Below are 16,622 nucleotides of genomic sequence, written 5' to 3' on the forward strand. Positions count from 1 at the left end.
ACTGTTGCAGAGACAGATGTTGTTGACGTAATTAACAGCTCTCAGTGTGCTTAAGTGGCTGCCAAGAAACACGTTTGTGTCCATTTGGGCTCGTGTGTGTGTGTAAGAAAGAGAGACCGAGAGAAGCTGAGCTTTATTCAAAGTGATTTAAAACAAACTGCAGCAATAGGGCAAACTAGTGCACAGTTATGTTTACGTGAGCGTTATTCTGTATGCATTTGTACAGTTCGATAACTGTGAGAGTACATTGAGAGCATTTAGCTCTAGTAACAGGCATTTGTACCAGTGAGCATGAAAAAGGAGGGCAAAGACCTAGTATGTAAGCACTGACTGATACTGTACAGTATATGTGTGTGTGTGTGTGTGTGTGTGTCTGTGTGTGTTTTTATGTTCGAGTGAATGAATAAACGAGTCAGTTTTAAACAGTAGCAATTTAAACAGTAAAAGAGTAGCACTATATTTATATATTCATAAAGAATTACAAACAACAATTATTTGATGCTCAAATTAATTAATTAATGTCCAGTTTATTTCCAATTAGTTCCAAATTCATCTTGAATTCAATTCAATTCAATTTTATTGATATAGCAGCAAATCACACCATCAGTCACTTCAAGGCTGTATGTATTATTGCATGGTAGACCCTACAATAATACATACAGAGAACCCAACAATCATATGACCCCCTATGAGCAAGCACTTTGGTGACAGTGGGGAGGAAAAACTCCCTTTTAAAAGGAAGAAACCTCCAGCAGAACCAGGCTCAGGGAGGGGCGGCCATCTGCTGCGACCGGTTGGGGTGAGAGAAGGAAGACATTTGTTGTAGGTCTGATTGAAGGACTGATGTGATGGTAAGTTGACTGCTGCTCCGCTTTGAATTTTGAGTGATTAGTCAATGGATTTTAACCCCAATTGTGCCTAAGTTTAAGACCATATTCATTGGTTGTTTTTGTTGTTGTTATTACTTTGGGCTTTTGTTCACAAGAATTGCTAGCTTCCCTAGAGTTTTGGACACCTAGACAATCAGATGATTGCTGAGAAAGCACAAGGTTTCTCTCCCCCTGTGCTATTCATGTCGGTGCAGGATGGTCTCCTAGAGAGGCCAAGGTTGAAAAAAAGGATGCTTCAGAACCTCCGAGGGTGTTATGCGCTGATTTGCATCCAAGGCCAACATCTGTTTGATTAGCCTGACAAGTAATTGTTGGCCATTTTCAGGTCCTCGCCTAACCTTCATTAGTTTTTCGAGGTCATCGAGACACTTAAGTTTTATATATCGAGTTTCCTTGGATTGATAATCTGTCTCGTATTGAAATTGTTCTTTGGTCTTAAATGTCCAGCGCTGTTCGTTGTAGTTATCTTCGATGAAATAGCAATCAGTGTACACGCCAGAATCTAGAAGATGATCTGGTAGCTGACCCTGGGTTTCAGTTATGAATCTCAAAACATCATAATCCTCTTTCCCAGGATAGAGAGGCACCCCTGTAGCAAGCTGTACAGCTACCAGCCCCAGAGCCCACATGTCAATTGCTTCATCACATGGAATGCCAAGCATAACCTCGGGTGCACAATAACCAACCGTCCCTACACGGTGACCAGGAATCAGTGCAGAAGCGGGACGTGCGAGGCCAAAGTCTATAAGTTTGACTTTGACAGGAGACTCATGGCGATTCACAACCATTATGTTTCCAGATTTGAGGTCAGCATGCACTATTCCCACAGAACCCAGGTGGAACAGAGCATTTGCGAGCTGATGCAAAATTGGACTGAGTTCTCTTATTGGGAGACCCTGGTTATTTCGGTCCCCTATGTAGTCCCACAGGCTTTGGTCGAGGAGTTCAAAATTTAAGCAAATACGCTCTCCATCGAGGAAATAGCCGTTCCATTCAACAATGTTGCACCTGTCTGGATCCAAGCGTCGCAGCTGCTCCAGGATGAAAATTTCCAGTTTTGCCTGTTGCAGAATTGCAGGGTCGCTCTTGTTGACTTTAATAGCCACAGTTTGGTTGTTTTTTGTATTGCGACATTTGGTTACAACACCAAAGCCTCCTTCCCCAAGGAAAGCCTCTACCACGTGGTGATCTCCCAAAATGGTCCCTTCAGGTATTTCAAGATCATCTTCAGAGGAAGATGATATTTCAGAATCATCTTCAGAGGAAGATGATTTTTCAGAATCATCTTCAAAGGAAGATGATATTTCAGAGGAAATTGGGTTTGCTGAGGTTTTGAAGTATCCTTTTTGTGGAAATTCAACTGAGTTTTGGAAACTGCAGTTGAATTTTTGCGATCCGTGACTTTTCCAGCTTGAAGGCTGCTGAGAGAGCACAAAGTTTTCTCCCCCTGTGCTATTCATGTCAGTGCAGGGGGCTCTCCCTGAGAGGCCAGTGTTGAAAAAGGGATGCTTCAGAACCTCCGAGGGTGTTATGCGCTGATTTGCATCCAAGGCCAACATCTGTTTGATTAGCCTAACAAGTAATTGTTGGCCATTTTCAGGTCCTCGCCTAACCTTCATTAGTTTTTCGAGGTCATCGAGACACTTAAGTTTTATATATCGAGTTTCCTTGGATTGATAATCTGTCTCGTATTGAAATTGTTCTTTGGTCTTAAATGTCCAGCGCTGTTCGTTGTAGTTATCTTCGATGAAATAGCAATCAGTGTACACGCCAGAATCTAGAAGATGATCTGGTAGCTGACCCTGGGTTTCAGTTATGAATCTCAAAACATCATAATCCTCTTTCCCAGGATAGAGAGGCACCCCTGTAGCAAGCTCCACAGCTACCAGCCCCAGAGCCCACATGTCAATTGCTTCATCACATGGAATGCCAAGCATAACCTCGGGTGCACAATAACCAACTGTCCCCACACGGTGACCAGGAATCAGTGCAGAAGCGGGACGTGCGAGGCCAAAGTCTATAAGTTTGACTTTGACGGGAGACTCATGGCGATTCACAACCATTATGTTTCCAGATTTGAGGTCAGCATGCACTATTCCCACAGAACCCAGGTGGAACAGAGCATTTGCGAGCTGATGCAAAATTGGACTGAGTTCTGTTATTGGGAGACCCCGGTTATTTCGGTCCCCTATATAGTCCCACAAGCTTTGGTCGAGGAGTTCAAAATTTAAGCAAATACGCTCTCCATCGAGGAAATAGCCGTTCCATTCAACAATGTTGCACCTGTCTGGATCCAAGCGTCGCAGCTGCTCCAGGATGAAAATTTCCAGTTTTGCCTGTTGCAGAATTGCAGGGTCGCTCTTGTTGACTTTAATAGCCACAGTTTGGTTGTTTTTTGTATTGCGACATTTGGTTACAACACCAAAGCCTCCTTCCCCAAGGAAAGCCTCTACCACATGGTGATCTCCCAAAATGGTTCCTTCAGGTATTTCAAGATCATCTTCAGAGGAAGATGATATTTCAGAATTATCTTCAGAGGAAGATGATATTTCAGAGGAAATTGGGTTTGCTGAGGTTTTGAAGTATCCTTTTTGTGGAAATTCAACTGAGTTTTGGAAACTGCAGTTGAATTTTTGTGATCCACGACTTATTTCAAGCTCATCTGAGCCAAAGGATGGGTTGGCTGACATGGTGTAACGTGTATTATTTTTTTTTTGGTGAATTGGTGAGAAACAAAACTGAACTTGTTTTGGTTTCTGTCATAAAATGCTCTCAAAACTTCTCAAAAGGGTTTTTGTTGCTGTCAGGTCAATGTCCGTTAAGCCATAAAGTCTAATAGGTGAGCGCTCCTACTTAAGGGTTTTGTGATCAAAGCAAAGTTGCCACGTCAGAAAGGATCAAAGCAAAGGTACCCCATCACAAGGAATCAAAGCGTTCTAATATGTGCGCATGCGCACACGTGGTTGTTTGTTCACACTAAGAATTTTAAAAGTAAACTGAGTTACAAAACTTTTTGTTCGTTTATTTGTATTTGGTGTTGTTTTTTTTTGTTGTTGTTTTTTCTGCATACCATATCCAGCTTTTCTGTATAAACTAATGAAGAATCTTGGATTTTAATATTGTAGTGCGTGGATTTCGGATTTGGAGCTTAAAACTTCGTGAAACTGTAACCGTATTTCATTCACCATAAATAACTATCTGATTTTGAATAGTTTTCTTATCAGATACAGAAGTCTAAAACCAACATTTCTCTGCCTGGGCTGCCTTGTAGCTCTGCACGTTGTCTCTTCAATGTGTGACCCCCCCTCCCTCCCCCAACAGTCGGGGGTGAGTGCACTAACGTGTCCGGAGGATGCCGTTTTAATGAGTGTTTGCTGGAAAACGAAAAATACAAGGAGTCTGCAAGAAGGATTTGTACGTTTTCACAATGGGGGAGTTTGCGTAAGTCCTAGTAAATAATTTTCTCGAGTGTGTACGTCACACATGCTAATTTTTTAAAATTGTTTTTTATTATTTTTCTAGCTAGCAAACTCGTGGGATAAATGATTGAAATGTACTCAGTGTGATGCAATACGGTGCCGCTATTATAACAGTTAGTTATTGCAGGGTAATTTATGGAATATGCTGTGAATTTAACCAAGATTACACAGCAGTAGCAGTATTGCGAGTTACTTCCCCAGAGTGAACGCTTTAAACGTTAGCCCGATGCTTAACTAGCCAACTTAAGGCTTTCTGATTGAAGGCTAAAAGCGGCGTTGTCACCAAGTAAATAGAATATTGATTATATTTTTGTGTATTGCTGCAGTTTTTTCAAGTTTTAACTTGGTGCTTTTGGCAACCTTAGGGGGAAATAAAATGGCTGATCCATATGGACACAAAGAATATACACTTTTTAATTCTACCGAAGTTCCCTCGCTTTCATTCAAAATCTGTTTATCGTTAAACAACTTAAACATTATAATGGCTTCAAACTCACATTACGGCCTGTGGGGCACTATAAGCCACTGAAACAGTAGACAAATGAATATTTCATACCTTAAGGCTGCCTGTTTATTTAAGGGAGATGAACAATACATTATAATTGTATATAATAATATCACAGATGATTGATTAAATAGGTTTTTGAAAGATGCTTGTGCATTCTTAAAGTCTTATATGTTGAATTGAACTGAGTATGTCATCTGTTCAAAGCCTCTCCCAGTCAGTGCTGTTCTATGTGCCTGTCTTACTGTACATGATGTTATTAGCAAACACTTTGAAGGTGATAATTTAGGACTTCAGCAATAACACAGACTGCAATGTAGTTAAGCATCTTACAGTTAGTTTTGAATGAATGAAAAGAGACAAGCAAACATCTGTCTCCTATTCTTTTGTGTAACGTAAAAAAGAAGCATAAATATCTGATGAGAAGACTTATTAATTTGGCCTTTCTCATGGTCTTACTGAGGTGATGCGAAGTGAAATATGCATCATTTTTTGGTAATGTGCTGGAAAAGCTTGAAGATGGAGATTGATAGTGCTTACAAATTGCTTGAATGTCACCCTGAAAAAGGTGTATGAAGTAAAATCTGAGTTTGATGCTTTCAGCACAAAATTTAGTCACACAGTCAGGACAACATCTGATTTACCTTCATTGGGAAACATGTTTAAAGCAGGAGTTCAGTACATATTTTGTTTTTTGTACATATTTTTTTTTATAGATCTTTATGTTTATTAACTTTTTTTTATTGTAATCTTATGTGTTTTTAATTCTATATATTTTATACATGTGTTACATTTACATTTTCATGTAGCTTTTTTTTAAAAATCTTTTTTTGTATTTTGGTATCTTTACCTGTCTCATAAATTTTGGGCTAGACAAAGAGCTTATCTTGGAGCCTTCAGCTTCTTCTTTAGTACTTTCATAGGTGGATGTAGGAAGTAACAATAATATGTCATGATAATCTGTGATACATGAAATAATCTTATAATAATAGTAATAATGGATCTGTTCCTGTCAGGAAAATGCTCGTGCAGAGGTTTCATTGTGCTTGACATTGTCTTTATTACCACCACAGCTCTGCCTCGCAGTGACAGTTTAGTTGCAGTTTTGAGGCTCATTTGTGTACCAGCATAAAGACTTTCCTCGCAGTGAGCTGTGATCTCAACTACTGAGCTAATGCATGCTATAGTTACAGCTGGATATGTTTTCTTGTAAAGTGTTTTCATTGAACAGACTCGTTCATTATTAATTGTTTTACATATTTTGTCTTTTATGAACGTAAACAAAAACATTGCTAGAATTAAAGTACTAGAAACAATTAAAATACAGTGTAATTAGTACTTTTAGCAATTTGATAGATGCCTTTTATTATATTTTTAACATCAGCATGCTGAAGAACTTGTTTAGAAGAGAGTGCTAATTTATATGCTAACATATGTTTTTCTTTTTGGCCAAGTTGGTGAAAACACTTTATTATCCTCTAATAGATTTTTTTAAATGCTTGGTGATCATAGTACCCAAAACTCGCTGCATCAGGTAGTACTTCTGAGAGGATCAGAAGTCCCAGGTATACTGGTATTGGGGGTTGCAGCTGTAGGGATGACTCTTTCTGAAGCCTCAAGCTGACTGTTTCCTCTCAGATGTAAAAGGCTGATGATTTACAAAACAGACACTGCGTCGTTCAAATAGATGAGGCTCATCATAAAATAAGAGATACTTTACTCTCTGAGCATTGTTTCTAGTGTCCATTCATCCATTTAGTTTACTCTGATCTTAATGAAGAGCTTAAGAAGAGATATTGTTAGAACTTAGAAATAGGAGGAGCAATTCAGACGTTAAGTTTTTAATACGTATCGCTGGACAGAAAAAAGTGACACACCTATTCGTCTTCAAAACAGGTTTGACTGACAGGTTTAAAACTTTGAACACAAGATGCTGAAACTTTACATACATGGCTGTTACATACTGGGCTGAACTGGCAGCTTATCAGAAGTAGCTTTTGATGTTGGCAGTGTGAGAGCTGAAAATCCCAAAGTCATCCTATTTTCATCACTGACTGGTTTTAATCACGTGATGGCTTCATGTTACCATGTGCTCTGACTAAAGATCGCATGATGTTATGCTTACTCATTTCCTTTAACCCGACAGTCCTGTAATCCTCTCGTCACAGAGCGCCTCTTTAAGTGATTAAAGCAAGATGAGGATACTTGACGAAACACGATCTATTCATAGCACATTACCGCTGTTCCACCCTCATCTATTTTTAACATTTTATTGTCAGTCCTCACAGCTTAAGAATGGAAACTGAAGGCATTTCTCTTTTCAGCCTGCAGATGGCGCTGCAGTCCTTCACTACATCTCATCCTGTTTTTCTGTTTTCCAGCTGCTAAGAAGGCTAAAAAGGCTCACAGACCTTTGAAAAAACAGCTGTCCTCGCCAAACTTCCAACGCAAAGAAAAATCTGAGAAAGTGAGTCAGCAGTTTCATGAATATTTCACTGCGGCTCCTTAATGGAGTCAAACACGGCAGAGTACAACCCAAATATCTGACACATCTTATCTGTAACCTACAACAGGATGAATTGTTTTTAGCTGGGTCTTATAAATAACTGAAATGCCCTAAATATGGATACAGAACTGACTTTGTAGCATTTTGGTGCATATCTGATATTAGTGGATACCCTACAGGAAAAAGCTGGATTTATTATTGATACTCCACAATATCTTATTGTGTGTCCATAAAAAGATCTCACACACTGACTTACACTTCCTTTTAGATATTCTGTCATAATTGTTGCTTATCTTTTTTTACTTCAATTTTGCAACATTCATTATTTTGTCTTCAGAATGTGCTTTTTTTCCTCCCTCAGTCACAGACCAGGGACAACACGCCTTTCATGTGAGTAGATCTACACGTTTATCCTACTTACAAATTTGCTAAGCAGTAGCTGTGCATTGAAGTTTAATTCTTTAAAATGTAGCTGGAGCTAATATAAGGGTTCAGCACTTTGTATTAATCACATTCATAGACTGCATAGAAAAGATGGATGAAGCCACCATGTTCTCATTAACTTGTTGTTGAAGTCCTGTTGTGAGGGGTGTATCATTGCCTTTACAGTCTTGGTGTTTTAAAACTGGGCGTGGCTCCGACTGAAACAGAATTCATGTTGCCACATCTGCGTTTGTTTGCATATTTGGCTAGAAGGAATAAAGCATTATGGGTATTCAAGCTATCCAGACTTTACTTCAATTAAAAATTTCTTTGTCTAGCATGACTCGGATCTTGTCTGTGGCAGAAGAGCCACAGAGAACAATAGTAGCCCATAGACCAGCTGGTGCCCTCTGGTGATGGTAAACAGTTACAACAGGTAAACCAGTCCTGGGTAGAAACCAGTGGATCCGCTGAGCTCAGCTTTTAGGGTTTTCCATTAGGTCGTAGTTAGGGCCATATCATACCGTTCACAGTAATACTGGTATAATGTTGGGCAACGATAAGAAAATGGAATACCGCGATAGAATATGGGTAAAACACGTATGCACAGTGCCTTTGTTTTCATACGGACATAGCGGAAAAAGCATGGCGGTGACGGAGAATAAGAAGGGCGAAAGTGGATTGTTGAATAAAACGGATGAACCAGAATTGGTTTGTAAAAATGCTGCAGCTTCAGTGTGGAACTGGTTTAGCTTTCGCCCGTCAGATACACAACAAAGCACTATTTTTGGTAGAGCATGCTAGCGGGCCGTCGTTATTACCATGTTTTTTGGAAAATACGGCACACTTAAAATCAATCCTTTGATTTTTCTGAAAATCGACAGTGCCCCTTATAATCCTGTGTGCCTTATGTATAAATTCTGGTTGTGTTTACTGACCTCGAAACTATTTTATGTGGTACACGGCGCTCAAAAATCTGTCAAATGTTTTAGTACGACTTTGCTAAGCTACGAAGCCGCACCGCTTGATGGATTGTCGGAGCATTACGGCTATCGTAGGCAGGAGCCTCGCGGAGTGATACATACTGTGCTTCAACATAATATTATCGTATTGTGTGTGTATAACCTCTTTTTAAGTTTTGTGGATATTATACATGGTTATGCTGAGGATATGTCGGCCAATTTCTACTGGAAATACCTTTTGGTTAAACTGTCAGCAAGAAATTTTTCACTGTTAAATTTTTATATAACTTTAATGCACATAGAAAACAGCTGCTTGTTTAAGTGAAAATACATAGATTTTTTTTTGCACTATAAAGTTGTGGAGTTGTAAAGTATTTTGTCTGGTGTCAATTATATCGTCAGTTATATCGTTATCGCAAATTTTCAAATGTATATCGTGATAAATATTTTTGGTCATATCGCCCTTCTCTAGTGGTAGTACTTGGTACCAGGTAATGTTTTTGTAGTTTCTCAGCCGAGTTTCCAAGTGATCCAAATCAATTTGAATACAGACATCAACAGACTGCATGCCACCGATTGGCCAGTCAGTGGCTTCAGACTCCTTCACAAAAATCAAAACTGACATTTTTGAAATCCGGCAGTGAGGGAAATAGCTACAAATTCAAATTCAAATTCAAATTTTATTTGTCACATACACAGTCATACACAGTACAATATGCAGTGAAATGCTTACACAACTGCTCGTGACCTAAAGAAGAAAAAAAAAGGCTATGAATAAGTTAGGAAATAAATATGAAAATTAAAAAGGGTAAATTTAACAAGGAAGGAATAAAATAAAATAAAATATAAAAATTAAAGTTAAAAATGAAATAACTGTACAACAAAAATTAGAATGAAGGGTAAATTTAACTGGGAAAGAATAAGATGAAATATATAAATTAAAGTTGGAAATAAAATAACTGTACAACAAAATACACAATACACAGTATAGAAATATATAAGAATGTATGAAGAAATATAAATATATATATACACAATAACAGCAGCTGTACAAGTATTAAATGGAAATGAAGAATATAATGTCCAGTGTTGTGCAATCCACATTTGTAAGTGACTTGTGCAGTGCAAATATGCTTAAAGTGATTTAAGTGATGAAGTGAAAACAATGTCCAGAATGTTCAGTGTGTGTGTAAGAACCATATGTGTGGGTCAGTACTATGTGGTGGTGTGATTGAGAGACCGCATCGCCTGCGGGAAGAAGCTCCTCCTCAGTCTCTCTGTTTTGGTCTTCAGGGAGCGGAATCGCTTTCCTGACCTCAACAGAGAGAACAGTCCATTGTTGGAATGGCTGAGGTCCTTCATGATCTTCCTGGCCTTGGTCCAGCACTGCCTGCTGTAGATTGAGTGCAGGTCAGGGAGCTCGGAGCGGATGGTGCGCTCAGCTGAACACACAACCCTCTGTAGAGCTCGTCTGTTCTGCATGGTGCTGTTCCCGAACCAGGTTAAGATGTTTCCCGTCAGTATGTTCTCTATGGTGCACGAGTAAAAGTTCCTGAGCACCTTGGAGGGCAGTTGGAAGTCTCTCAAGCGTCTGAGGTGGTAGAGACGCTGTCGGGCCTTTTTCACCATGGTGTTGATGTGACAGGACCATGACAGGTGCTGTGTGATGTGAACTCCGAGGTATTTGAAGCTGTCCACTCTCTCCACTGGGCACTCGTTGATGACGGGGGTCTGGTAGTTCCTCTCCTGCTTAGTGCTGAAGTCCACTATCAACTCCTTTGTCTTACTGACGTTTAGAAGGAGGTTGTTCCGCTCCAGTTCTCCAGATTCCTAATCTCCTTCAGGTAGGCCGTCTCGTTGTTATCATCAGGCCCACCACGACGGTGTCGTCAGCAAACTTGATGATGGTGGTGGAGCTGGTAGTGGCCACACAGTCATATGTGTACAAATAGTACAGCAGGGGGCTCAGAACACACCCCTGGGGGGCTCCAGTGCTGAGAGTGGGGGAGGCTGAGACATGTCCGCCCATCCTTACTGCCTGTGGTCTGCCAGTTAGGAAGTTGGAGATCCACTGACACATAGATGAGCTGAGTCCCAGGTGCTCCAGTTTGGTGGTGAGTGTGGAGGGAATTATGGTATTAAATGCAGAGCTGTAGTCTATGAAGAGCATTTTAACATAATTCCCCCTTCTAGTGTCCAAGTGAGTAAGTGATGTGTGGAGGAGATGAGAGATGGCATCGTCTGTGGAACGGTTTGGACGGTAAGCGAACTGTAGTGGGTCCAGTGTGTCTGGTAGTGAAGAAAGTCTCTGACCAGGCGTTCAAAGCACTTCATCACTACTGAGGTGAGGGCTACAGGGCGATAGTCATTGAGAGAAGCAGGGTGGGGTTTCTTCGGGACAGGAACAATGATGGACTCCTTGAAGCATGTGGGGATCACCGACTGAGATAAAGAACCCAAAACCACAAAACCCACCTCCGACCTTCAGCCCAACCAGTCTGGTTTTAACATTAGAACTTTCTTTTTTGATAAGGCTTATGGTCAGGGCTGGATCAAGTGACCCAGAATCCTACCTTAGTTACCCTGCAATATGCTTAGGCTCTTGGGGTTTCCCATGATGCACTGTTTCTACTTTACTCACCTCTTTGCACTCTCTGTGTTTATACACCCCTCTGCATTTAATTTTTAGTTATTATCAATCTAAGCTGTCCTCCACAGTTTCTTTTCTCCTGCCTCATGCCCAACCGGTGGTGGCAGATGGCCGCCCCTCCCTGAGCCTGGTTCTGCTGGAGGTTTCTTCCTGTTAAAAGGGAATTTTTTTCTTCCCACTGTCACCAGGTGCTTACTTGAAGGGGGTCATTTGATTGTTGGAGTTTTCTCTGTATTATTGTAGGAACTATGCCTTACAATATAAAGTGTCCTGAGGCCACTGTTGTTGGGACCTGGTACTATATAAATAAAGTTTAATTTTAAGTTGATATAGTGACTGTTCTGAGACACATTAGTCCCAGTCAGTAATCGTTTTGCCATCTTTATGTGGAAGTTAGCAGGATAGGACTTTTGGTAGCAAGAATGTCAACAGCAACTAGTCAGAGGTGTGTTGCGGTGTTTTGTTTTGAAATGTTTCTCCTTCAGTCTGCGTTTGCGCCATGTTCACTGCATGTGGGAAGGCGCTCTGTGTCCTGATTGGTTGTCGTCATAGGCACAAGTTATTTTGACTTAGGAGTTCCAGGTAAGGTGTGGAGAATCAGGTCAGGACATTGTCCTTGGCTGCCTTTTCTCACACTTAACTGGAGATAGTCCCCTTAAGCTGGGTACTCACCCTGGGAAATACTCTGTGGTTAAGGGGAAGCTGCTCCTTTTCAGTGCCTGTTTGTTCCAGGTGGGGCTGAAAGTGTACGGCACGAACCTGATATAACAACATATTCATACTCTGAACGAATTTCTCTGCTGTAAATCTGGATCAATAACATTGATTAAAAAAAACGTATAATCTATTTCTCGTGTTTGCTGTTTGAAGTTAACTGGTGCTCGCTCTGTGGGTGTTTGTGTGTGTTGTAGAGTAAGCGTCCAGAAGAGTAAGTGGGACAGCTCTCGCTCTATGCGCTACAACCAGGATGCTCAGCGAGGGGAAGGTAAAGGAGGACTCATTGATGCTTTTCTATTTTAAGCCACCGAGTCAGACTACGTTCTTTCAGTCTTGATCATTGGCTACCTGACAAAGATGAGGTTTGGAGACCAGGAACAGAGTAAATCCAAGGATGCTAAAGAGGTGGCTGTTTATTTACTGTACACCTAAAATGAGATTGATTGTCAGGGTGCAGGAAATGTGACTTTGACCAGGATTTATGGTCTTTCTTCACATCATGTGGTCAAGATTGGTGCTGAGCTGTCAGACCTGCTGTCCTTGTTTTTGCAGCTGCCTCATGTTGGATTGTTTTTCTTCCGGACTCTCTCTCTGTGTGTGTGTGTGTATGTGTAGATAGAGTGATTTACATATATAAGTACATATCTATTTATTGTACCTGCATAGTCTATATTTCTTCTATTTCTGCAAAGCATTATTGCTGTTAGGTATGCTGCATGTGTTCATTTGTTCCTGCCTTGTGTGCTCTGCTGCAGTAACAATTTGATTTTCCAACTTATCTGAACTGTATCTAAACCCAGCTGATATCTGGCTAAATTTTCTGGTGAGCATCCAAATCACACTGGACTGAAGTTTACACACTGTATAATGCCTGATTTCTTGTAAATATTTAACGAAATATATATTGATAAAATGCTTAACAGGCCACAGTGAACAATGGAAAATAAAATTGAAATAAATAATTAAAAACACTCAAAAATATCTTTTTTTTTAGAGATGTCTTAACCTGGTTATGCTGTACCATCCAGATGAAGACGTGAGCCAAAGATCCTTTAAGTTTCATCTAATGAACTTACCTTTTCCTACATATGAGAAATGATCTGGTGTGAAGTAAATGGGGTTTGTATATATGTAGCCTCAGATGAGCATAAAACTTCATTTTTGACCTGCTTAATAGCAGTCTCAAATATTAAAGTCTATTAAATCACTTAACCAATGCAGCAGCTGAAATATGACACCAAAGGCCACTCTTAATACAGACAGAAGTCAGGTAGTCAAAAATCTCCTGTTCTGCTTTTTGTATTCTGAACTTCTTGAGTGGACAGCCAACAATCCTACAAATAGACTAGAGGATGTGCCTGAAATGTTTGTTAAAACAAATAACTGGACCTTACTTTTTAAGCTCAATGTTCTGACTGTCACATGGAGACTTTCAGGTTGTTTTACGTTTACGATCACAAATGAATGTTTTTTCCCCTAATGAATATACATTTTAGGTCTAAAGTGTCTAAAATCTGCAGTTTTGGAATTTTTCATGTGGGATAACAAAATGAAAAAACAAAGAAAAAGAACACTCTAAAAAAACAAGTGATACATGTGATGAAGGACTGACATAATTTGATTCATGAGACTTTATTTGATATTCACATATTCCTCTGCCACAGACAGAAGCATCAAAAATGTGCGCTGGGAGCTTCGTGGCATGGATTTCTACAGCCAAGCAAATCTATATGTATGTGGCCAAGAACCTTAGTCCATGTAGGGTATCTTAGCACAGTTTATTTGTGTCAGTTAGTTCAGCTAGTGGGAGGGCAGAGAAGGCAGCCTTTACATTGTTTTATTGTAGAGTGACAGGAACTGCCTATGAGCTTCTAATCAGGCAGAAATATTGACAGAAAATCTATCAAAGGAAATACATTGATGAAAATCAAAGAAGAGAAATATTTATGTGATGTTCCATTTCCTGAGAACTGATTGGCTGTGATGACTCCTTCAAGTACTACATGCTACTTTGTCCTGCTAGTTAAGCCTGCTGTCTTTTCTCAGGCCTCCTCCTGTTTCACTGGCATATATCCATCACCAGAGGGCTCCACTGACCTGCCTGCTGACATCAGAGCACACCCCTGTGTCATGTGACCTGGCTGGCGTTGCAAAGCTGGACTCAGACCTCAGGAAGAGAGATTTTTATCAGTCAGCTGGCAGATGACACAGTGCTCTTCCTTAAAGATGTTTCTCAGGTTTCAGTTGCAATCAGCACCCTTGAGTCTTTCTCCAGAGCATCGGGCCTCTTCCTAAACCTCAATAAGTGTGAACTGCTACCAGTGAACAAGTGTACCGTGTCCTATGTTTCCGGTATCCCAGTGAAAAGTTGTGTAACATATTTGGGAATTGTTATTAACAAGGATATGAATTCTACGAATCATGGGTAATTTAACAGAAATGATTCATTAAACACACATCTATTAAAACATTACTGATAACCTCCTTGTAATATTACGTTAAAGTAAATGTAAATTATTAATTAAAAGACGACTGATTCAGTCTGACCACAAACTTTTGAGCAGTAGTGTGTGTTGTATGCATGTCTCTGTCTGTATCTGATCAGGATTTTGTCATCAGTGTCAACAAAACGCTCGTTTTTTAGCTGTGTCTATCATCAAAATTGAGTGGGAGTGTTTTAACTCTGATGGCAATCTCCCCCTAACAAGTCCACTTTATTGCGTGCTCATTTTCTCCTATTAGTGGCTCATAGGAGTCTAACTAATGCACTTTATGCATGTTTCCTTATCTGTCACGCTTATCAGTGGCTCATGGTTGCTTAAGGCCTATGTCTGTACTTGACCACAGAGGCAGAGCATCATTCAACCTGCCAGCTGCCTATCTTGGGAGCTTTTCAAGGATGACAGACTCCACTTTCTCTGCAGCAAGACAGCTCATAACTTTTTTTTACAGTGTCTCCCTGTCCTCATACTTCTATATATTCTTCTGTAATAGATAACTATACACTATCACTGCAATCTACACTACAGCTCAAAAGTTTGAAGTCAATTTTCACCTGGTTTATAACCATGTCATCTCTGCACACATCAGTGTCAACAAAACGCTCACTTTTTTTTAGCTGTGTCTATCATCAGAAATTGAGTTGATGGCAAACTCTCCCTAACAAGTTCACTTTATTGCGTGCTCATCAATCTACTCTAATGTTCAAAAGTTTGAAGTCAGTTAGAAATGTCTTTTTTTCTTAAAAAAACAAGATTCTTTTTTATATTTTTTTTTAATTAGTATGGAATGCAAATAAATATTAATAAATATTATTGCTTAAAACTTACATTGATCACCAGTTATAAATGATGTTTGATAAAACATTAACTGGTGTATGGATGCAACAATAATGGTGGTGTATGGATTACAACAATAATAGCGAGTGTGTAGATTATATTACCGTTCCTCATTTTATCACATTAAATCTCAGTTTACTAGTGACCCAGCATTTTTCCAAGTACAGCAGCGCTAACCAACATCCTTTTTTTCAAGTAATATAAAAATCAATTTTATATATTACCTTTTTAAACATCCCATTTTTCTTTCTAATGTCATTAAAACAAGTTTGCACATTTGTGTAACAACAGCTGGACCTCCAGATCTTTTAAGCTTTCAGTTTTTTTCTCAGTGTCACACATGGATTAGTTTTCGTCTCTTTCAATAAGAAAGTCAAATCTTCAAACCCTAAAGCAATCTTTGTTTCTTTCAATCATTCCAATATTTTTCATCTCCTGTTATATAATTGCAGTTAACCAGAGCTTAGCTACTCTGATCTACAATGATTTTGGGGGTGTGGATACCTATTTTTCTTCCACAGGTGCAGAGCCTTTTTCTACAAAATTACGAATAAACTGCATTTTTTAAAAGTACCATTAACATCTTAGTCATAGTTAACAACTTGACTGTTTTCTCAAACCACACAAAGAGTGCCGTTTCCATTCTGGGAAGTCTACTCATTAGTGTAGGCAGCTCTTCAAATTATAAGTAGCTATATATGAGCAGTTATATTAGCTTTGACTTAACATATGTTAAATATTATACTTTTCTGTTTTTAAATTTATGATGGCTCAAAATTCAAACCTTACAAATTAAAACCCTGAATCATCACCACTTGTGTGAACTACAAGGATGCCATCATTTTTCTTTTCAATCCATTAAGTTTCACATTTTACACACTGAGCAAGAAAAGAAGAAAAAAAAATTGCAGGTGCAAGTGTTGCATTTTGAGGAGAAATTCATTTTGAGCGAAGAAAATCTAAATTTGAGTGAACAAAATTTATTGCTGCGTGCAAAAAATGTATTTCAGTGTTTGCTATTATCCATACACACACACACAATAGCAGCCCCTCTCGCTCAGTTTTTGCATTTGCGCTTGCTCACAATGTATTGCTTGCGCTCTCAACATTTCTGCCTGTGTGCGCTCAACTCTTTCTGTACACTGTTATATT

At 39.4% G+C, this 16,622-nt stretch overlaps 2 protein-coding genes across 2 annotated transcripts; one reads left to right on the plus strand and one right to left on the minus strand.

Moving 5' to 3' along the window:
- Positions 1-500: 500 nt before the first annotated feature.
- LOC148102262 (uncharacterized) lies at positions 501-3,751 on the minus strand. The gene has a single exon (XM_087844517.1). The coding sequence runs from the start codon at positions 3,578-3,580 to the stop codon at positions 1,094-1,096; it is 2,487 nt and encodes an 828-aa protein (XP_087700643.1). The 5' UTR covers positions 3,581-3,751; the 3' UTR covers positions 501-1,093.
- An 88-nt stretch (positions 3,752-3,839) lies between these two features.
- LOC148102263 (uncharacterized) lies at positions 3,840-14,679 on the plus strand. The gene is made up of 5 exons (XM_087842723.1): positions 3,840-3,849; positions 4,212-4,331; positions 7,256-7,341; positions 7,742-7,770; positions 14,179-14,679. Exons 1-5 carry the CDS (start codon positions 3,840-3,842, stop codon positions 14,336-14,338), a joined length of 405 nt encoding a protein of 134 aa, XP_087698849.1. The 3' UTR covers positions 14,339-14,679.
- The last annotated feature ends 1,943 nt before the right edge of the window (positions 14,680-16,622 follow it).

The sequence above is a fragment of the Neolamprologus brichardi genome, chromosome 7, assembly GCF_056152115.1.
Source record: "Neolamprologus brichardi isolate AB-2024 chromosome 7, ASM5615211v1, whole genome shotgun sequence".
NCBI classification, from domain to species: Eukaryota; Metazoa; Chordata; class Actinopteri; order Cichliformes; family Cichlidae; genus Neolamprologus; species Neolamprologus brichardi.

What these genes read in the sequence shown, in the direction of transcription:
- LOC148102262 (XM_087844517.1), bottom strand. Translation starts at nt 3,580, where the DNA reads ATGTCAGCCAACCCATCCTTTGGCTCAGATGAGCTTGAAATAAGTCGT.
- LOC148102263 (XM_087842723.1), top strand. An exon ending in GCAAAGAAAAATCTGAGAAA is followed by an intron (nt 7,342 to 7,741) that starts GTGAGTCAGCAG and finishes TTCCTCCCTCAG; the next exon opens with TCACAGACCAGGGACAACAC. An exon ending in AGGGACAACACGCCTTTCAT is followed by an intron (nt 7,771 to 14,178) that starts GTGAGTAGATCT and finishes GTCTTTTCTCAG; the next exon opens with GCCTCCTCCTGTTTCACTGG.